Source organism: Python bivittatus, unplaced genomic scaffold (genome assembly GCF_059951505.1).
Source record: "Python bivittatus isolate LINGU-HERP-01145 unplaced genomic scaffold, Pbiv_v1 ctg000430_np1212, whole genome shotgun sequence".
Taxonomy (NCBI): Eukaryota; Metazoa; Chordata; class Lepidosauria; order Squamata; family Pythonidae; genus Python; species Python bivittatus.
The window spans coordinates 5342686-5362451 of record NW_028277071.1 but is presented as its reverse complement, the minus strand read 5'-3'; the positions used below and the strand labels follow the sequence as shown (position 1 = coordinate 5362451).

The 19766-nt window shown below is 39.5% G+C and overlaps 1 protein-coding gene across 7 annotated transcripts in view; it reads left to right on the top strand.

Moving 5' to 3' along the window:
• SLC12A6 (solute carrier family 12 member 6) overlaps positions 1–19766 on the top strand; it is a 36880-nt gene that overhangs the window by 2266 nt on the left and 14848 nt on the right. For 3 of the 7 annotated variants that reach the window (XM_088144216.1, XM_088144215.1, XM_007438847.4), the window contains exon 3: positions 18091–18135. The exons of 2 other annotated variants lie outside the window; for them this stretch is intronic. In XM_088144216.1, the coding sequence (XP_088000342.1) occupies positions 18091–18135 (45 nt within the window). Of the gene's footprint in view, positions 1–12514; positions 12677–18090; positions 18136–19766 lie in introns of those variants that run through there. 2 more of the 7 variants (XM_088144218.1, XM_088144221.1) reach the window with 2 other exon arrangements.

Below are 19766 nucleotides of genomic sequence, written 5' to 3'. Positions count from 1 at the left end.
TGTGGGAAGCACAGTTCCATTCTTGGTGGTGTTGCTCATGCAAAGAAGTATTTCCTGTATTTTGGGAGGTGCAAGGGTGTGTTCATGATGGCAGACGAGTGTGAATGGATCTGTCTAAGTTTATGCATGGATTTCATATTCGGTGCTTTTTGGCAGATGTCATTTTCAGACATGACTGGATTATCCAGATTTGGATCTTTAAAATACCTTTGCTTGTCCCATCTACTTATGCCAAGGTTTGACTAATATAGTTCTGGTTTACAGGAGAGAAGATAATAGTTCATTTCTTACATTTCCTGACCTGTCTCATTGGAAGCTCTGAATCTCTCTGCTTCTAAAACAAGCTGATTTTGTTGTCTTCAAACTGTGGTTTCTCATTTTGCTGATCGGTCCAGTTTTTCAGATTCCTTCTCTTTATGTTTTTTTCCTTGTGCTGGGAAATGCTGAGCAAGACTCATGGGAAATGACTTGGGAGAATTTCAGTTCCCTTAATCTTGTTGATTGTCCTGTCTGATGCATTTTAAAAGGAAAAAAAACCCTCTGAGATCAGGCTAGGCTTTGCTCAGTCACCACTGAGTCAAAGTCACATCTTCATTGTGGAGTTTCTGAATGGCAACATTGAACTGTCAACAGTCCTTTTAGATCCAGCCGGTCTGTGGTTCATTGTCCGTCTTCTGAACCTTGTTTTGTTCTAAAAAGCATTTGTCCTAAATTGCCCTACAATCTCCCAATTGAAACAAGTTGAAAATAAAAATAAAAAGGAGTGAAACGAAAGACAGGGAGAAAGATTCATTTTTCAAAGCATCATCTAAGAAAGTGAAATACCATAGGCGAAGGCTTAGACAGTAAAGTTCTTTTTTTCTGCTCAGCAGAGGCTGTTAACAAGAATCACTTCTGGGAAATCTGTGCTTTTGATAACTGAGACTTGATTCCCCTCTACCAATCTATGTTTATGTATCTGCACTGATTAGTTATAACCATGTGTGGCCACCAGTTTGGTAATTAATACCTTTTTGTGATGCTGCTATAAGAAAGTAACTGTAGAAAGGGAATAATTCCTCTGATTTTTTTTTTCTTCATTGGGTATGGGCGTATGTAGATAAGTTGAATCCTTAATTTATATTATACTATGACATACATATTAATATCAAACCTAAGTGCATTATAAGAAGTGGGTAAGTAGATTAGAAATTGTATGGTGCAGCTGCATCCTTCTATAGCAGTCATTCCCATCCTATAGTCTGTGGACAACCGTGGTTTGTGAGAATACTGTACGTGGCCCCTCACATGGGCACCAGCATTTTATATTAATGGATAACATTGCCTAAGATTTTTGGACCGTATGAGATTTCAGCATTCCTGCTCAAATTATCATAAGATTTTAGGTGGAGCATCAAAATCTTATGAGAGTACATGATCTCTCAAGTTTTCAACCGTTAAATTAAGTATTTTAAATTAAAATTTGGTATCCTGCAGATGCCTTCAGTGTGGGTGATATCTGCAGTGTAATGGTGTTCCTGAAGGATTCTGAAATGGGCTGAAATGCTCAAATAGTTGGTTCTGCAAGTAATCTGGCTTGGTGCCATGCCGGGCTTTAAAGGTGATAACCAACACCTTGAATTGTATATGGAAGCATACTGAAAGCCAGTGCAGCTCGTGCAGCAGTGGTGTTACACTGGTGGACTTAGGAGCACCCAAAACTACGGGCCGCTGCATTCTGAAACAGTTGAAGCTTCTGAGTATTCTTCAAGGGAAGCTCCATCTAGAGCACATTGCACTTATCTACTCAGGAGGTGACAAAGGTATGAATGACAATGAACAGAGTCTCCCAATCCAGAAATGAGCATAACTGGTACATGGGACTAATCGGTGCACATCTCTTTGAGCAGGAGCCATGTGTCCAGGAAGATCCCCAGATTGCCTATTAACTCTTTTCTGGTGGAGTGCTACTCCAACTGTAGTAAGATATATAAAATCACCAGATCTAGAAGATCCAAAAATCCAGAACCACTTGGATTTGCCAGGGTTGAGCTGCAACCTGTTCTCCCCCATCCAGACCCCCACAGCTTCTAGTCACTGGATAAGAACCTCGAAAGCATCACTTCTACACCCAGGTGTGAAATAAATAGCTGAGTACCATCCTGGTATTGGTGGTGCTAACAAGTGACTTCATCCAGTGATTTCATGTATATGTTAAATATGAGCAGAGAGACAGAGTTGAGCTGTGAGGCACCTCACATAAGAGAGGTTTAGGGCTAGACCTCTCCCCCTCTCCATCAACACCAACTGGAACTAGCATGGGAGGAGGGAGGAGAACTATTGCAAATGGGCCCAGTTCAGAAAGATACCATGATCAATGCTATCAAAAGCTGCTGAGAGATCTAGAAGGGCAAAGATAGATGCACCATCACCATTGCAGGTCCTCTGGAGGTCTATACAAGTGCAACCAATGTTGTCTCAGTACTATAATCTGGCTTCAAAGCTGTCTGAAACGATCCAGATAATCAGCTTCTTCCAAGGCCTGAAGAAGCTGTGCACTTACCATCTTCTCAACAACCCTTCCTAAAAACGGAAGGTTGGAAACTGGATGAAAATTATCCAGTATTGTTGGCTCTAAGGATGGCTTCTTGAGGAGGGGATGGACCATTGCCTCCTTCAAAGCAGGTGAAACCATCTCCTCCTGCAAAGAAGCATTCACTACAGCTTGGACTCAACTACGTGCTATCTCCTGGCTGGCCTTGACCAACTAGGAAGGACATGAATCTAAAATACAGGTGGCAGAGCTCAAAGCTCCAAGGACCCTGTCTACTTCCTCAGGGCTAACCAGGTTAAACTCATCCCAGATAGCAAGACTGTGTCTCAGACTTGCCCAGCTAGAGTCCAACTCCAAGTGGATCCCAGCGGCTTTGTCCAATAGATGCCTAGAATAGTCCTCACAGTGACCCTGCTAAACCTTCAGCAACCCATCCTTATCAAGAAAGGGTCTGGTCACCCAACAGTGGGCTGCCAGTTGGCTACCCATGGACACAATAAAAGCAGGGAAGCAGGCCTGCTTCATCGTTCTTTCTGCCACCTAATAAGTCCAAATAAAGACTCTTACCCATGCTCAGTTGGATTTGCTCTTTGTCCTCCTCCAGAGGTACTTTAGGAGTCTCTTGTGACATTTCATCTGCCGGAGCTCCTCAGAAAACAGGAGGTTATATGGGACCTCCAATCATGAAGAGTATACACCGGTGCATTTGTTGCCTTGAAACTCAGGGACTGAGTTTTGTGTGGAGCTGGAGGAACATAATCCCTGAATTTGGGAGAGAAAACATCAACCTTTGCAAAGTGGCTTTTTTGCCCCCTCCCCTGAAAATATGAATCCCCAAGTACTTCAGGCAAAGCGAAAAGCATTTATAAAGGGGGATCAAGTCTTTATATAGGGTACAGAAAGAAATGTTACATACATTTGGCATACATGATGCGTCAGAAAGTAACTAATCAAAGAAAAGACATTAATATTCAATAAAGGCTTTGTTTTGTTGGATGTGAGAAAAGACAGATGCCCTTAAAATACGTTGCATCCTCTCCTTTCCCATCCTGGCTTGTTTCTTTAACATTTGCAACACTCAAGGACTCCAGAATACTCTCCCTATTGTTTAGTTTCTGAATAGGCTAGTTTTTGCATGTAAAAGAAAGAAATGGCTTTGGCTAAAAGAAAAATATGGTTTCCTGAACTTCAAAAGGAGGCATGGATGCCATTATTAGCTAATAACGAAGCCTAATAACAAAGCCTAAATTTCCAGGTAACAATTCTAGACAGCAACCAAGGCTTTGGCTGGAGCGTGCAGCCGAGTTTCAGGAATAACCCCAAGTTCCCTCTGAAACCCTACTGGGTCATCAGTTGCCTGGGTCGGAGCGATCAAATAGGTCTTTCCTCTCTGCAGTGGGGAGCAGCCACGGAGAAATGCAGAGCTAGAAGGTAGTTTGGGTAGTTGCCTGGCATCAACTTTGACATGAAGGAGTTACTGCAGTGCACCATTTTTCCTCTTTCTTTTGTGACAATTGTGTCAGCAGTTGCTCGTGTTTCACCTTGATATGACCTGTAAATAGTCTTGGGTACTGCAAGGAATAATGGTTGTGCATATGTATATCTGAAAGCTGTGGACTTTTATATTGTGTTTCTCCCCTTAGATTTTTGCAATGCCTGTGGGATGTTTTTGTCCAAATACTACATTTGGTAGTAGGCAAGTTTGAGGCACGTTAAATTGTGAACGTTGGCAGGCTGCCTTTTCCTCATAGTTGGTTTGCTCAGTTCTTGCCCAGCTTAGCTGAGAACTGATGTGCACATGTTCTGCAAGTTATCAATGTCTTATCCTTCAGGAAGCATAACTTATATGGTTATTTAATTATATTTTATACCTTTTTTCCCCTAGAAGAACAATTTTGGGAGAACACAAATAAAAACAGTAACCACATAATGTTATTTTTTGTATCTCCTGCTCCTGTTCCTTCTCCATAGCACTTTCCTTCTCATCACTAAATTCATCTCACTCAGTTTACTCCAGTCATTTATACTTCCTACTTTCTTTTTAGTCCATGCGGATGTTACATGCAGACCATTGGTATAAATGTAGGCCATTGAGTATATTTCTCTATTGGCCCTTCATTTTTCTCCTTGTTACTGCTTTAGTATTTATAGTATCTATTAGACAAGTTATTTTTCTTTTTTTCATAATTCTTATTAAAGAGATATTTAATAAGATAAAATCATACAAATTTTAGAAAAGAAATAAAGAAAATAGAGAAAAATACTGAATAGGTAAGAAAGAAAATAGGAAAAAGAAAGAAAAGAAAAAAAAGAAAAGATCGTAAAGAAGCAGTTATACAGGTAGTCCTTGATTTATGACCATTCATTTAATAACTGTTCGAAGTTATGATGGTGCTGAAAAAAGTGACTTACAACCAGTCCTCGCACTTATGACTGTTGCAGTGTCCCTGTGGTTAAATGATCAAAATTCAGGCTCTTGGCATCTGGCATGTATTTACGACAGTTCACGTGATCTCCATTTGCAACCTTCCCATAGAGCTTCTTACAAGCAAAGTCAATGGGGGAAGCCAGATTTGCCTAATGACCATAGGAAAAAAGATCATAAAATTGGGCGTGACTGACTTAACAACTGCATCCCTTTGTGACAGAAGTTCCTATCCCAGTTGTGGTCATAAGTCGAGGACTACCTGTAAATGCATTTATATTTTATCCTCTCTCCCTAAAATTACATAATAAATCAGTGTTTTTCAAATTTGGCAACATCTGGGGAATTCTGGGAGTTGGTCCACACATCTTAAAGTTGCCAAGTTTGAAAAACACTGTACTAGACCGTGAGCTGCCTGTGGGTTTTGCCATACTTCTCTGGTTGTTTGCTTTATTAAGAACAAATCTCTCTGAGATTATATCTGGAATCAGTAAGCAACTTTATCTTTCTTTCCTTTCTGCATCTCTACACATGGATAAACGTGAGAGAAGATAAATTGTGCAGCCAGCCAATTCTGATGTCCTAACTGCTTCCCCTGGTTTACCTTATGAGATGTTTGCTATTAACTGCTTATATTTCAGTACTCCTACACATACATTCCCCATTAAAACCCCATTAAAAGGATCATATTTTTGTAGCTAGAGAGAAAGGGGAAGGTAACTGACTAGAGACAGCCACTTCAATGTAGTAGTTCAAGGCACCAGGCTAGAAACCAAGTGACTGACCTCTAGTTCTCCCTTAGGCATGAAAGTTAGTTGGGTGACTTTGAGCCAGTCATTCTTTCTCCGCCTGATCCACCTCACAGAGTTGTTAATGGGAAAAAATAAGAGGTAGGAACATTATATATACCACCTTGAGTTGTACTGAATAAAAGTGGGATATACATCTAATGAGATGGCTTTATTATGTATGAGTTTTTAAACACTTTCCCATGGTCTTGTTATATGCATTTTTTAATGCTTTTATGGCTATTTTAAGATGTGTTTTTATTGTACGCTGCCCAGAGTTACATTCGTGAGATGGGCAGCTATATAAATGTGATAAATAAATAAGAAAGACCACCACCCCACCTTCAGGTTGAGCTCAAATGTTAGTGATTGTACCCATTTAGTTTTCTTGGCAGCATTACTTTTCCTGTTTGTTTTTTTTTTTAAACTCCTAGCCTAGCCAATAACCCTGATGATCCCCCATCCAAATACTAACCAGGTCTGAATCTGCTTAGCTTCCATGATCAGTTAAGATTAGCTAAATGCAATCACCTAAGGTAGACACCTTGAGAAACAAGGGAGGAACAGTATGAAGGACATGACTTCTGGAACCCTTTTAGCAGCAGTGGTTGCAGGAGGTGTCTATATTTTCTTCCGTGTAATGAAGTAACATGCTGCGTCTGTGTGTATGATGTGCACTTTCTTCCTAAGTTGTGGTACTTGTATCATCTCTCTATGTATGTATTTGTATATCTGTAAGAGTCTAATGAGGGTGATTGCATATATGTTGCTTCTCTGTGTGTATATATGTGTGAGGAATTAATCAAGGTGGGTGCATATGAGTTGCCTGTGTGCGTGTATTTCTACTTTCACCTTACGTTGCCACAGTTTGCTTTCGTATGTATATGTGTACTGGGAAGCAAGGAGTGGACAGCAAATGAGTCACATGATGGGGTAGAAGGAGGGAGGGGAGCTTAGAATGGAGTGTTTGGCAACGTTCTGAGCTGCTGCCCAGTTGTCTCTCCCATAGGCAATTTTGTTATATTGTTTTTATTCGGGTTTTTTGTTAGCCACTCAGAGTCATCTAATTGAAATCTGTGGGCATATAAATTCAATCAGTAAATAAATAGGAGTACATTAGGAGTATTGTTTTCTGGAATGGTTTCTGTATAGCCCCCCCCTCCCACTAGCCAGATCCTGCCCATTGTCAAGCTCAATTTTTCTTTTGCTGATTTCTCCCATTATAGCAGTTTTGGTCCCATTCTGTTAATTTATCTTGCTGATGAACAGACAGGAAGAGTCTCAAGCTATTTTACATAATTTCTTTCCAACATACTTTTGGGCTGAAAAGTATGAAGAAGTATAAAAATCAAATTTTAGTACCAGGATCTTTTCTGGTATCAGGTTCTTTTCTGGTGTCAATTTATCTGTATTTATAAAAATAAGTACAGAAGGCAATAGGAGAGAAACTTGCCCACCAGGATTCTTGCTGCATAACCAAATGTTTTGTGTGACAGAGCTTTCAGTTTCGACAAATGAGGCAATTAAGGAAAATTTTTGCAAATCAGAAAGAGGAATGGTGAACATAATTGGAAGACTTAAATCAAAACTGCAACTTAGACCATTTTATTATTTTTGAAGGACACTATTTTAGTTTTAGTTGGCCTTTTCTGTGATTGAAATACGGGGGTAAATTTACACTTAAATACTGTTAAATATTAAGAGCAGAACCAGACCTCTGTTTCCTGGCGTTCTTGGAGCTAAGAAACATAAAGTTTATCTCCAAATTGTAAATTCTCCCTCAGTAGATGACATACTAATTTCAATCTCCTTTTCTTTCAGTCCAGGGCATTAGTTTAGACCTGTGCTTGTGGAGCTGAGGCAGAGAACATTGGAAGAAAACCTTGGAACAGCTAGGACTTAAAAAAGCAGATGAAGATGCAGTCAGATTACAGTGGAAGAGGGTATATATAGTGAATGTTGCATAAATATTTCACAGAAGCTTAGTAAATCCTTATTAACATTTTTTTTCTGGAAGTCAGATTGGGAACCATTGCTTCCAAGCAAGCTCTTGGCTTGATTAAGGATCATTTTCTACTTTTTCATGATGATTTTTTTCCTTCCATTCTGCTAAGATGCTCTAATCTTTTATCACATTTTAGTTGTACAAGAATGGGAGATGTGTTCTCTTTCATAATAATGAAATGCTGTGCTCTGGGTCACATGACTGGGTAGGAGGCATAATAATGAAAGAGTCTGTATATTTGGAAGCACCCTAGATACCTGTTGTTTGGCATGTAAAGAGGTCCTAGTCTGAGTAAACGTATGGTAACAGGACTTCGGAGCTATATAATAACATTCAGAAGCTAATTGCATTCAGAAGCTCTTCATTTATGATGTTAAAGTATCAAGCACAGCCTGAAGGATTGATTTACTTTGGTGATACACATGCCAATTTGTTAATGACTCCATTTCCATTTCTTTTTTTATGCTCTGATAAGAATATAAGAATAGCCTGGCTGTATCAGCACAAAGCCCATCTTAGGCCAGCATTTTGCTTCTCGTAGTAGCCAACTAGATGTCTCTGGTGTGCTCCCAAACAAGAGATGGAGGCATATTTCTCTCCAGTTGTTGTTTCTTTGCAACTGGTATTTGGAGACATGTTTTCCCCAACTTTTCTTTCATGTATTTATCTAGTCCTATTATAGTTGCCATCATCACTTCTTGCGAAGGATTCCACTGGTTAATTTTGTGCTATATTTGCTGTACAGGCAGTCCCCAGGTAAAGAATGTCTGACTTATGGACAACTCGTACTTATGAATGGACTGCCATAAAGTCTATTATATTAAAAAAATTGAGTTAAATACAATGGTTCGTAACAACAAACCGATGCACTACTTTGTGATGCTTGTGAAAACATTGCACAGCTTCAGCGGTTCATCAGCTTGAGGAAAGAGAACGCTGTCTGCCATTTTAAGTTAGTTCATGTAAATTTTTCTCTTATTTACCCTTTACATAAGTACAGGTGAAACTCGAAAAATTAGAATATTGTGCAAATGTTCATTTATGTCAGTCCGGCAACTCAAAAGGTGAAACCAATATATGAGATAGACACATTACATGCAAAGCGAGATATGTCAAGCCTTACTTTGGTATAATTGTGACGATTATGGCGTACAGCTTATGAAAACCCCAAATTCACAATCTCAGAAAATTAGAATATTATATGACATCAATAACACAAGGATTGGAAATAGAACAATATCGGACCTCTGCAAAGTATAAGCATGCATATGTACTCAGTACTTGGTTTGGGCCCCTTTTGCAGCAATGACTGCCGCAATGCGGAGTGGCATGGATGCTATCAGCCTGTGGCACTGCTGAGGTGTTATGGAAGACCAGGATGCTTCAATAGCGGCCTTCAGCTCCGCTGCATTGTTCGGTCTCATGTCCCTCATCTTTCTCTTGGCAATGCCCCATAGATTCTCTATGGGATTCAGGTCAGGCGAGTTTGCTGGCCAATCAAGCACAGTAATCCCATGGTCATTGAACCAGGTTTTGGTACTTTTGGCAGTGTGGGCAGGTGCCAAGTCCTGCTGGAAAATGAAGTCAGCATCCCCATAAAGCTCGTCTGCGGAAGGAAGCATGAAGTGCTCCAAAATCTCCTGGTAGACGCCTGCGTTGACCCTGGACTTAATGAAGCACAGTGGACCAACACCAGCAGATGACATGGCTCCCCAAATCAACACAGACTGTGGAAACTTCACACTGGACTTCAAGCATCGTGCATTGTATGCCTCTCCATTCTTCCTCCAGACTCTGGGTCCTTGGTTCCCAAATGAGATACAAAAGTTGCTCTCATCAGAAAAGAGGACTTTGGACCACTGGGCAACAGACCAGTTCTTTTTTTCTGTAGCCCAGGTAAGACGTTTCTGATGTTGTTTGTTGTTCAGGAGTGGCTTGACAAGAGGAATACGACATTTGAAGCCCATGTCCAGGATCCGTCTGTGTGTGGTGGCTCTTGATGCACTAACTCCAGCCTCAGTCCACTCCTTGTGAAAGTCCCCAACACTTTTGAATGGCCTTTTCCTGACAATCCTCTCCAGGCTGTGGTCATCCCTGCTACTTGTGCACCTTTTTCTTCCACACTTTTCCCTTCCACATAACCTTCTATTGATGTGCTTTGATACAGCCCTTTGGGAACATCCAACTTCTTTTGCAATTACCTTTTGGGGCTTTCCCTCCTTATGGAGGGTGTCAATGATGGTTTTCTGCACAACTGTCAGGTCAGCAGTCTTTCCCATGCTTGTGATTCCTACTGAACCAGCCTGAGAGACCATTTAAAGGCTCAGGAACCCTTTGCAGGTGTTATGGATTCATTAGCTGATTAGAGTGGGACACTTTGAGCCTAGAATATTGAACCTTTTCACATTATTCTAATTTTATGAGATTGTGAATTTGGGGTTTTCATAAGCTGTACGCCATAATCATCACAATTATACCAAAGTAAGGCTTGACATATCTCGCTTTGCATGTAATGCGTCTATCTCATATATTGGTTTCACCTTTTGAGTTGCCATACTGACATAAATGAACATTTGCACGATATTCTAATTTTTCGAGTTTCACCTGTACCTGTTCTGACTTACCTACAAATTCGACTTTAAGACAGACTTAGAAACAGATCTCGTTCATAACCCAGGGACTGCCTATATTAAATTTTAGGCAGAGTTTCTCAACCTCAGCAACTTTTAAGATGTGTGGACTTCAACTCCCAGAATTCCCCTATGCTGGTTGGGGGATTCTGGGAGTTGAAATCCACACACCTTAAAGTTGTTGAGATTGAGAAACACTATTTTAGGGTATAAGGCTCTTGGGGCAGAGATCTGCTTTATTTATTTATAGTGTGCCAGGTGTGCTATAACTATACTAAGGTGTGCTATATAAGGAAGGTGTATTTCAAATGAAATTCTGACTCTGTAATATTTAGATGCAATCGCATAAGATATTAGTACAAGATTATTGCTTTTTAACTGTGATTTAACTTTTAATTGCAACCTGTTGAACAAGAACTTCTAAATCTTGATTAAGAGGTAATAGTCACTGGGCACATTAAAGATTTTGGAACTTACTTGATGCTGTGATTCTTTGTGCCTGATTGTAATAGGTAGTAGGAATAACCTCGAGGAACAGAAGGAAGAGCCACAACCAAGACAAAAGATAAAAGATCAAAGTAGTATCATTAGCATTCATAACTTTGGTTTCCTAGTCTGGTCTACCTCAAAGGGCTGATGTAGTTGGTGAACAACTATAGGAATAGAGAAAGGTCATGGACTTGAATAAAATGTATGCTCTTTAATGCCTTTTCCCACTGGATTCATCTGTCCAAACTGTATCACAGCCTGTTCGCTAGAGCTTCTGTTCTGCCTATCTAGAGCCATCCTCGAAAAGTAGTGCGTGAAGCGTTTTGTAGATACCAGCATTTCACTGCTTTTGTTGGGGAAAACAACTATAGCTAGACCTCAGATTAAGCTAAGGTGCCTTTTAAGTTGGTTATGCCCCTGTCTGTAATCTTGTCATATTGATGGTATAAACAGAATGTGTAAAATTGTTGGAAAGAGAACTGGAACATTGGAGTTTTCTCCCCCCCCCCGCCATGTATTGTTATCACCCACTGGCGTTTTTAGTAAATGGGAGTTTAGAGTACTAAGTGCTATGTAATAGAGAAGATGATTTCCCAAAGGGTTTTGGGATCTATGATAGAGCCTGTTATGGAGGAAAGACTATCTATAAATGGCTTTTAGCTATAGGTTTTAACCGACTACTTGAGAATAGTCAGAATTAACCTAACAAACAATGTGGAGAATTAGGCACAATCACCACTTCTGTTATTTCAGGTTTTTTTCCTCTACCTTCCATGCTTCTAAACTGGTGTAATACCTTTGAGTTCCAACTCCCAGTTCTCTCTTCCTCCCCAGCAACTCCCAAATAACTTAATCTTTCTTCTTTTCTGAACACAACAACACAGACACTCACTCTACCTACCAGCCTTCTTTCTGCAACCCAAAGCAGGATTAAATCTCAGTTGGACAATAGTTCTGCCTAAGTTTCAACTACTGTTCTTACTTGTGCATTTTTAAAAAAATCTCTTAAGGGAAAATTGAAGAACGGGCTCCTCCACAAACAGTTGTTACTGTGCAACCATATACTCTTTGAGTCATATTATGGCTTTAGGGAAAGGCATTTTGCCAAGTTTGGGCTGTCTTCTGATGGGAGTTGGTTTGATTTGCATTAGTTTCTTTTGCAGAACACATTACTTGTACTACAGGCACTGCTAGTAGGACTACATTTTGGTCAGCCTTGCTCTTTGCATTATAATTTTTAATTATCCTTTGTATTTTAAAGTTTATGATAGTTTGTCCTTTACAGTGCATAAACTTTATGGATTCTCCCAAATGTAACTTTTTTTAAACTTCCCAAGCACTCTTTATATAATGCCAAACAATTATTAACTAGATTTTGTACTTGGTAGCAGGCTGCGTGTAATTCTTGGTAGAAAGCAAGCTACTGTCTACTGCTGCTCTGATTTAAAATGCATGCAGATTAGTGCAGCACATATATACAAAGAGAGTAAGCCTCTTAGTAGCAGCATTGTAAATAAACCTTCTGGCGTGCATACAGTTGAACACGCACATATACCCGTAGAGGTGTGCCTCCCTCGCACTACATGCCCACACCCTATCCCTCCCATTCCCTGGGGCTGCCTGTCACCTGACCCACCAACACTTTCAGTTCTTTGTTTCCTGGCCTGGAAGAAAGTTTGGCTTTGGACATGCCTCAGTTCACTGTAACCAAGGTAGAAGATGATGAAGAGGGGAAACCAGTGGAGGATGGGCAGGCAAGAAGCAGTCCAGGGCACATCTGGGATCCTGATGAAACTGCCAGGCCAGGTAAGCAAGTTACATTGGATAGTTTCTTCCCGCTTCTCACGGTTTGCTCTCCTCCCCCAACTTTTCACTTGAGGTCTGGCAATGTTTAATCAATTTCATTAGACTCGTCTGCTAGTAAGAACCGCATGGTCAGTTAGGCACTTTGTAGTAGGGAGAAAGCCCTCTTGTCTCCTCTGCTTTCCCCTCACCACCATTTCTTCCCAGTGCCACCCTCTGATAGCTCTTTTTTTCAGTCCTCGTGTCTCTCCTCTGGCTTTGTTTAATCTATTAATCGCCTTCTCACTAACATTCCTGAAGCCTGACCTTCAGTCAAACAGTAACTAGCTGTCTAAGGCAAGTTACTGAAGTGGAATGAAACTGTAATCCAGCGATTAGAGCTTAATGAGGACAGGAGCCGAGTGTCCTGCTTCCTGTTCTTGGAAGGAAATTATAGCCACATGGGTATTCTTGGATTCCTGTTCTGTTTCAGCCCTTAGATAGCAAGCGAGCCTAGAACAGTGGGAAAAAATATAAACTGTAATACCAAGTTCTCTTGAACATATTAATTTAGGATCAGAGCAACAGAGTAGTGTGTCTTGAGACCACACACACACACAGAGCTCCTCATTGTTTTTCTGGACCAAGATCTTTCAGTATGTAAACCCAGAATCAGATGTTGATGATGATGATGATGATGATGATGATAATAATAATAATAATAATAGCAACTTGATAGGTGGATAAAAATGCCAAATCCAGTCTAAACATCTGGCTGACTGTGCGACCAACAATAATAAACATATTAAACTTGTACGCCACTCAACTTAACGACTCTGGCTTAGAATGTCTTCATCTCTTTCTCCATGCTTCCATTTTAGCATCATGCTTATTTCATTCACAAATACTACAGGTAGTTTTGCTATGGCTCCACCCTAGTGGTGATTAAAATGGGTAATACCTATACCACACTTTTTCCTTCTAGAATGGGTTGATGGATTCTCCTTATACTCTCCTCTGGGTTGCATTGTTTGCCAGTATTTTCTTTCTTGGGTTTTTAAAAAATGTCAAAGAGTTGTTTGGTCATATTCAGAGTCTTCCTGGTGTAATACTCCCTCTCCAATCATACTCTATTCCATTTATGTTTCCCACCCCATTCCAACAGCCAGGTTGCCATGCTCACCCAATATGACGTTTTTCCCCTAATTTGGTAAGCCCAGGGCTTTCTTAACCTGATCTTAGTTACATTTCGTATTTGGATGAAGTTGGTTTTGTTTTTTCATTCTCTTTGCTTGCGTGTGTGTGTGTGTGTGTGTGTCTTCAAGAGTCTGTACTCGCTTGAAGGGATTTGGCCTGAATACTCATTGTTACATTGCTATACTTTTATTCAGCTTGACCTTGAGTTTGCATTATTATTATTGTGCTGCTGTTGTCAGGCCATCATTCACTAGTGTTCTGATTCTCTGAAATAAAGTTACTTTTTATATGTCATCTTAAAGCTTCCTTGGTGCTGGTACGAGTCAAAATTCTCATATGTTCTGTCTGGGAAAGCAAAGGAAAGGAATTGCCCACTTAAGTGAAAGGAAAATTGTTAATAATGACAATTTAACTTTATTATGGTTGTGCTTTTTTTTGTCTTGGAAATTATTAATATTGTTATGAACAGTGCTTTGTTTTATTCTTCTTCCCAATATTCAGTAACAGAATTCACTATTCCCATTTTGCAGATAGGGAACAGCAGTTAGAAAATGTAGACTTACCCAATGACATTCACTAGTATTTCCCATAAGTCCCCATAGAGTTTTGAACTCGATTGAAGCAGGACTCCTATGCTATAATCAGAGGTATGGAAGATGGAAATCTGATGGTATAATCTGATAGGGTAAGGACAATTGAGTTCAGTGAACTTTACTCCCACTTTAGTCTATTTTGACCTACAGAACATTGCTGGCTTAGAGAAAGCATATAGATTCTTGGGTTTCCTTCATATTTGGAATGAACAAAGTCTAATAACCCAGGACAAATTAATTTATAAGTTGATTTCTTTATGAAAGGGTAGATAAGAAGTAACCTGGAATATGTTTCGTAGCATTCATCAGAAAGAATGGAAATCAAATTTACCCCATGATATTTCTTCTATATTAAGATTAATTATATGGAGGAAATGCAGAGAAAATACACACACCAGAATGGTAAGCACGAAACATAAACTAACCCGATGGGCTAGGTCTGTTGTACAATATTCTAAGCTGCAGCTGTTAACTTAAATGAAGCTTAATATGTGCATCACCTCCTCAATCACCCAAAATATCATTTCTCTCTTCCTGCTTGGCCTCCAAGCTCCTACGTGGCCTGAAAGTCTTTGTCTCTTAGCCGTACCGTATCTGGGCTGTAAAAATCTGGATGCTGACTGGGAAAAAGTTTTTCTCTTTGCAGTATGTCTATTCTCTATCCCCTTGTTCTTTGACGGGCAGCAAAGAAGGGGAGAGCAAAAAGCTTAACAGCAATTGCCAGGGAAGCTGTCAAGTCCTTTGAGGACTCTGCTTCCAGTTCAGGCTGCTGGATTTTTGCAGCCCACGTATGGTAGCCCTACCCTGTGGAATCAGTCTATTGTAGGTGTGAGGCAAGAAGTGGGTGACAAGGAGTAACTAGTGAACCTCTATGCCTGCAGACTCCAAAACTTCTGCCTTCCCTGCCTTCACACCACTGAGTCTAAGATGCTGTGTTCAGAAGAGTAACCTATTAAGATTAAATCTCGTAGGCTGAATAATCTGTTTATGCCCTCAGTGTAATAATCCTAAATCAAATCTTTTCTATGATCTCCAGAAATGCAACCTTCTGTATAGATTTCATTTTCCTGCTGGTGATGAGGAAGCACACATACACATACACTGTGCCCAAATGTTAGATTCTCAATTAGATTTAATGGGTAACCACACACCTTCCTTGTTGGAAATGCCCAAATCCCACATAATCTCTACTTACCCGTGGCCCTTTGAATTCCTTTGCCAAGGCAATGAGCAGAAATAATTATGTGCAGACTCAACAGACATCGGTTGTTTTTGCTGCTGGGAACCAAACTGTGCTAACGGGTCAAGGAAGATTGCCAAGGCTAGAGTGTTTAACATACATGAAGATGGGTTTGTGAATGGATATGAATTATCTTAGTTTGATCCCTCATCAACGAGTCTCTCCTTTTTCCACTGATTTGTTGACTATTTTGGCCTTCCCTGTGTGCTGTCTTACAAGCCTTGAGATTTCTTATGTATTTGGTTAATGTTGTTGGCCTGCTAGATCACGGCCTTCAGTCTGCAGAATCTGCACAACTGTTTTCATCACTACCTATTCTTGCTGCACGGTACGGTCTCAGCAGTTCTGTAGAACATATTCATGAACGAGTCTTCACTTTGAAGAAAATAACCCAAATCCTTTTCTCTTTCCCTACCATTAAAAAACTGGGTACAGTAAAACCTCACTTTAACAGACAATTTGGGGAAAGGTGTCCATTCAATCCCTAAGTCTGAATTTACGTCAGTTTCATCAATTAATTGACATAAGTGATGTCATTTTTAGTAAAACTTAATTTAAGCAACAAACACTTGATTTAACGCATATTAGTCTGTTATATGGCAATGAAGTCTGGATTAACATTTGTCCTATCCAAGGTCTGTTAAACCAAGATTTTACTGAAGTTGTTTTGGTTACTGTCATTTGATTTTTATTATATTCACTGATATCCTTTAAATATATCAGGCTTGCAAGGCATATTTTAATATTCAATAAAATGAAAATGTGATAAAAATAGTGAGCAGTTTTAACTCTCAAAAGAACAAAACCAACAAAATTGCAGCAACAGTAATGTAACATTATTTTTTTTTTTTTTAAACGGAGCTTGACCATACTCCTCAAAGCTACTAATAAATGGTCTTGGGAGGCTTCCTTTGGAGAAAGTTCCAGGATTGCCCCATTCTTAAAGCATTTCAGGTTGTTTAATTAATTGTTTTGTGCTGTTGTTTGCAAAACACTTTAAGCATATGAACAGACTGTTGTATAAACAAAGTGTCCTAAATTGACTTGCCAGTGTGACCCAGCTGCCTGATCTTCATACAGTATATAGCATAGACATCCTTCATCTGGCCTGATAGAATAATATACCACCCCTGATCTCCTTCCTTTTATTTCTGTATTATTTTTTAATTTGTAATTTTTTAACAGCCTTGTTGAGCAGGTTTGATTTTAGGAGACTTGTATGTAATTAGATCTTCTATTTGCTTCTATTTGCTTCTATTGATTAGACCTTAGCTCTATAGTTTTAGTGATGGACTTCAAGGCTAAGACCTTAATTACATCTGAATGCATTTAAGACAAAACCAACTTTATGTTATCCTAGGGCCAGGCAAGTCAGTAGAAAAAGAAATTGGCACAGCACTCCATGAAAATCTTTCAAGGAAAATTTAAAACAAAAAACAGAAAGTTGATCTTGAATCATGGCCATATCAACTGCATTGATTAAATGAGAGGGCAGAAAGCGAGGTCATCTTCTGTCTCATGGGCAACATAGATAAAATTCAAGGGCAAAGTGGTTATTAGGCAATAATTTACATATCTTACTGTACTTGTTTATGTTTGCATAGCACTGTGTCTATTTTTATATGAAGTCAAGTATTTCTAAGCAATGTTGCTTAAAATCTGGACAGTAAAAAAAAGTGTTGGTGCATTTTTTGATTCCCAGTCTAATAATCTTGCAAGAGCCCAACATCCCTCTTCTGTCCCCCACATATTCCTCTCTCATCCATTGTTTATAGCCATGCTCCATCAGGAAGTCACAGAGTACAAGAAGGATGGGCCACTTGTGATCATCCAGACATAATTCAGAGGCAGCTTCCATTGGCCATATTCACTCTGGCCTGTTGTAAAAGATGTTGAAGTTGAAGTTCAGCAATATTTGGAGGGCCACTGAGGAAAGCCATTCTATTCTTTGAGATCTAACTACTTAGGTTCAGGCACTGTAACTATGAATAAGCCAGAGAGGGCTATAGAAAGGAGGGAATCATGCTTCATTCTTCCAGTAGCCTTTGTTTTACACTCTCAATGCCCTGCTCTCCATCTGCTTTCTCCCTGGCCCCTTGGATTACAGTGTGACATCAATTGTGTGTGGGTGGAAAAGGAGAAAAGTAGTTTTGTATGGTGGCTGAAAGACTTCTAGTCTTGGTTCTTTGTTCCATGATTTGCAGCTATTGGTTTTAAAATTGCACGGTAGGATTCTCTAATGGGTCACTTCATGCTTTCTGTTATGTTGGTTCTGGTTGTTGAGGGAAAGGAGAGAGTATCTTTTAAAGAAATCCTGGGAAGTTTGGGGACAAAACAATTCATTTTATTCTCCCATTCTCTTTATTTTGCAATTCATTTTCTTTCCCATATTCTGCTTGATTTTTCAGATGTGAGTCAAACTTCCATCACAGGGGAACAGTGTCAGCTCTTAGGTACAGTATTGCAGAAGACTTTTATGTGTGTTTGTGGTATGTGTGTTTGTGGTAAATGTATGTTATCCTGTTATTAACAGATCAGCTTAGGTGTGGGTATGAGAACACACATCCCTGTTGTCTGCACTGTATGGGTGAGCAGAGGGAAGCTTCGTGTGTGTGGGGGAGTATGTTTGTGTCTGAGAGAAAGAGATCTAATAAAATTATTGTGCAGTCATCACCAGCAGAAGTCATAAATTTTCCATAATGAGATGCTGCTTTTAAGTAGATGTGTTTATAAATGTCTGTTTTCCTGGTTGACTATATTCTCTGAAGGAGCAGTGCAACTTCTTAGTTGCATGGATTAAATTCCCATGAAAAGAGAATGGACATACTGATATAAGTAATATATTTTATCTAAAAATGATGAATACCTTTTCCGGATTATCTTCACTTCTGCTTTAGTATGTGTAAAAATACAGAAATGCTTCTTCCTGATCAGTTTATTTTTGTAGCATTTGGATTCAACTTGACTTCATTTCAGCACAAAGTAGCTTTATCTCTCCTTATTTATTTATTCAATTTATAAGGCCCCATCAAGCGTACAGTTAAGTATAAAACCATCATTAAAAACAATACAGAGTCAATACAATACAATATTCAAGGTAGGCACCATTGAGAATGCCATTTTTTCTGCAAAGAAGAACTTAGACCAGTGGAAAAATATTCAGCTGTTCTATAGGTTATCACGGTAATGACAGTGAACTCAATTTTGCTTTTTTATATCAGGATGGGTATCAGAGATTTGGGGTTGTTGAAACAGGATTAACATGCTTTTGAAAGATCAGGGACTCCTGCATCTTCGGTCTGGGAAAACTGACTGGATAGCAGTAGCAGATGGTTATCTCTGTTTAAGTGTCTGTAGGGTTCCTTAGATACAGAGTCAGCAAAACTATATCACCAAAATAGCCTGGAACTGTTTGTTCCAGTACACTGGGGATGTTACCTTAGGATAACAATTCAGTGAAAGCTCATTCCTACTTGATTTAGTAGATTTTGCATATTCTGATAGCAGAATCTGGAAGATAGAGTTCTATACTGTACCTTCGCTCCCCTAAAATAAATTCAGCTCCTCCATTTTCCCTTTCCCATGTATATAGCTGGCCAATTAACAAGCTATTTATTACTCCTATATGAGCAGAATAGAGAAACAGCATAATCTTAGCTTTATTATCCCCTTTGTTCTGAAGGCTGAGAGAAATGGTGGGATTCCATGCCTCAAGCCTATTGAGGAGGTCCCAGCAATAAATGCTGCTGAGGGCCAAGTGTGTGACTATAATTTGTAATTTGCTTCCGTTTAGAAGACCAGCAGCCATAGTCAGTATTTTCTTGCTGATCTGCCTGTTCTGAGGCAATGATATGAATGAGAGATTTTTCTGTCAAATGGTACGTGTGTAACATGTGTTGGTACACACATGGAGTCCAGAAACTGACATGAGCTCATATTTGGGGAGTGGATAAAAGGCTTCGGCCTTCTGTTTGGGTGAGTGAATCAGGAGAATGAAAGACAATTATTAGTTTAGCATATAAAAAAAGGCTGGGACGGTTGGAATTTTCTTTTGAAAAGGGCACCAATCTGATTTTTTTTTTTG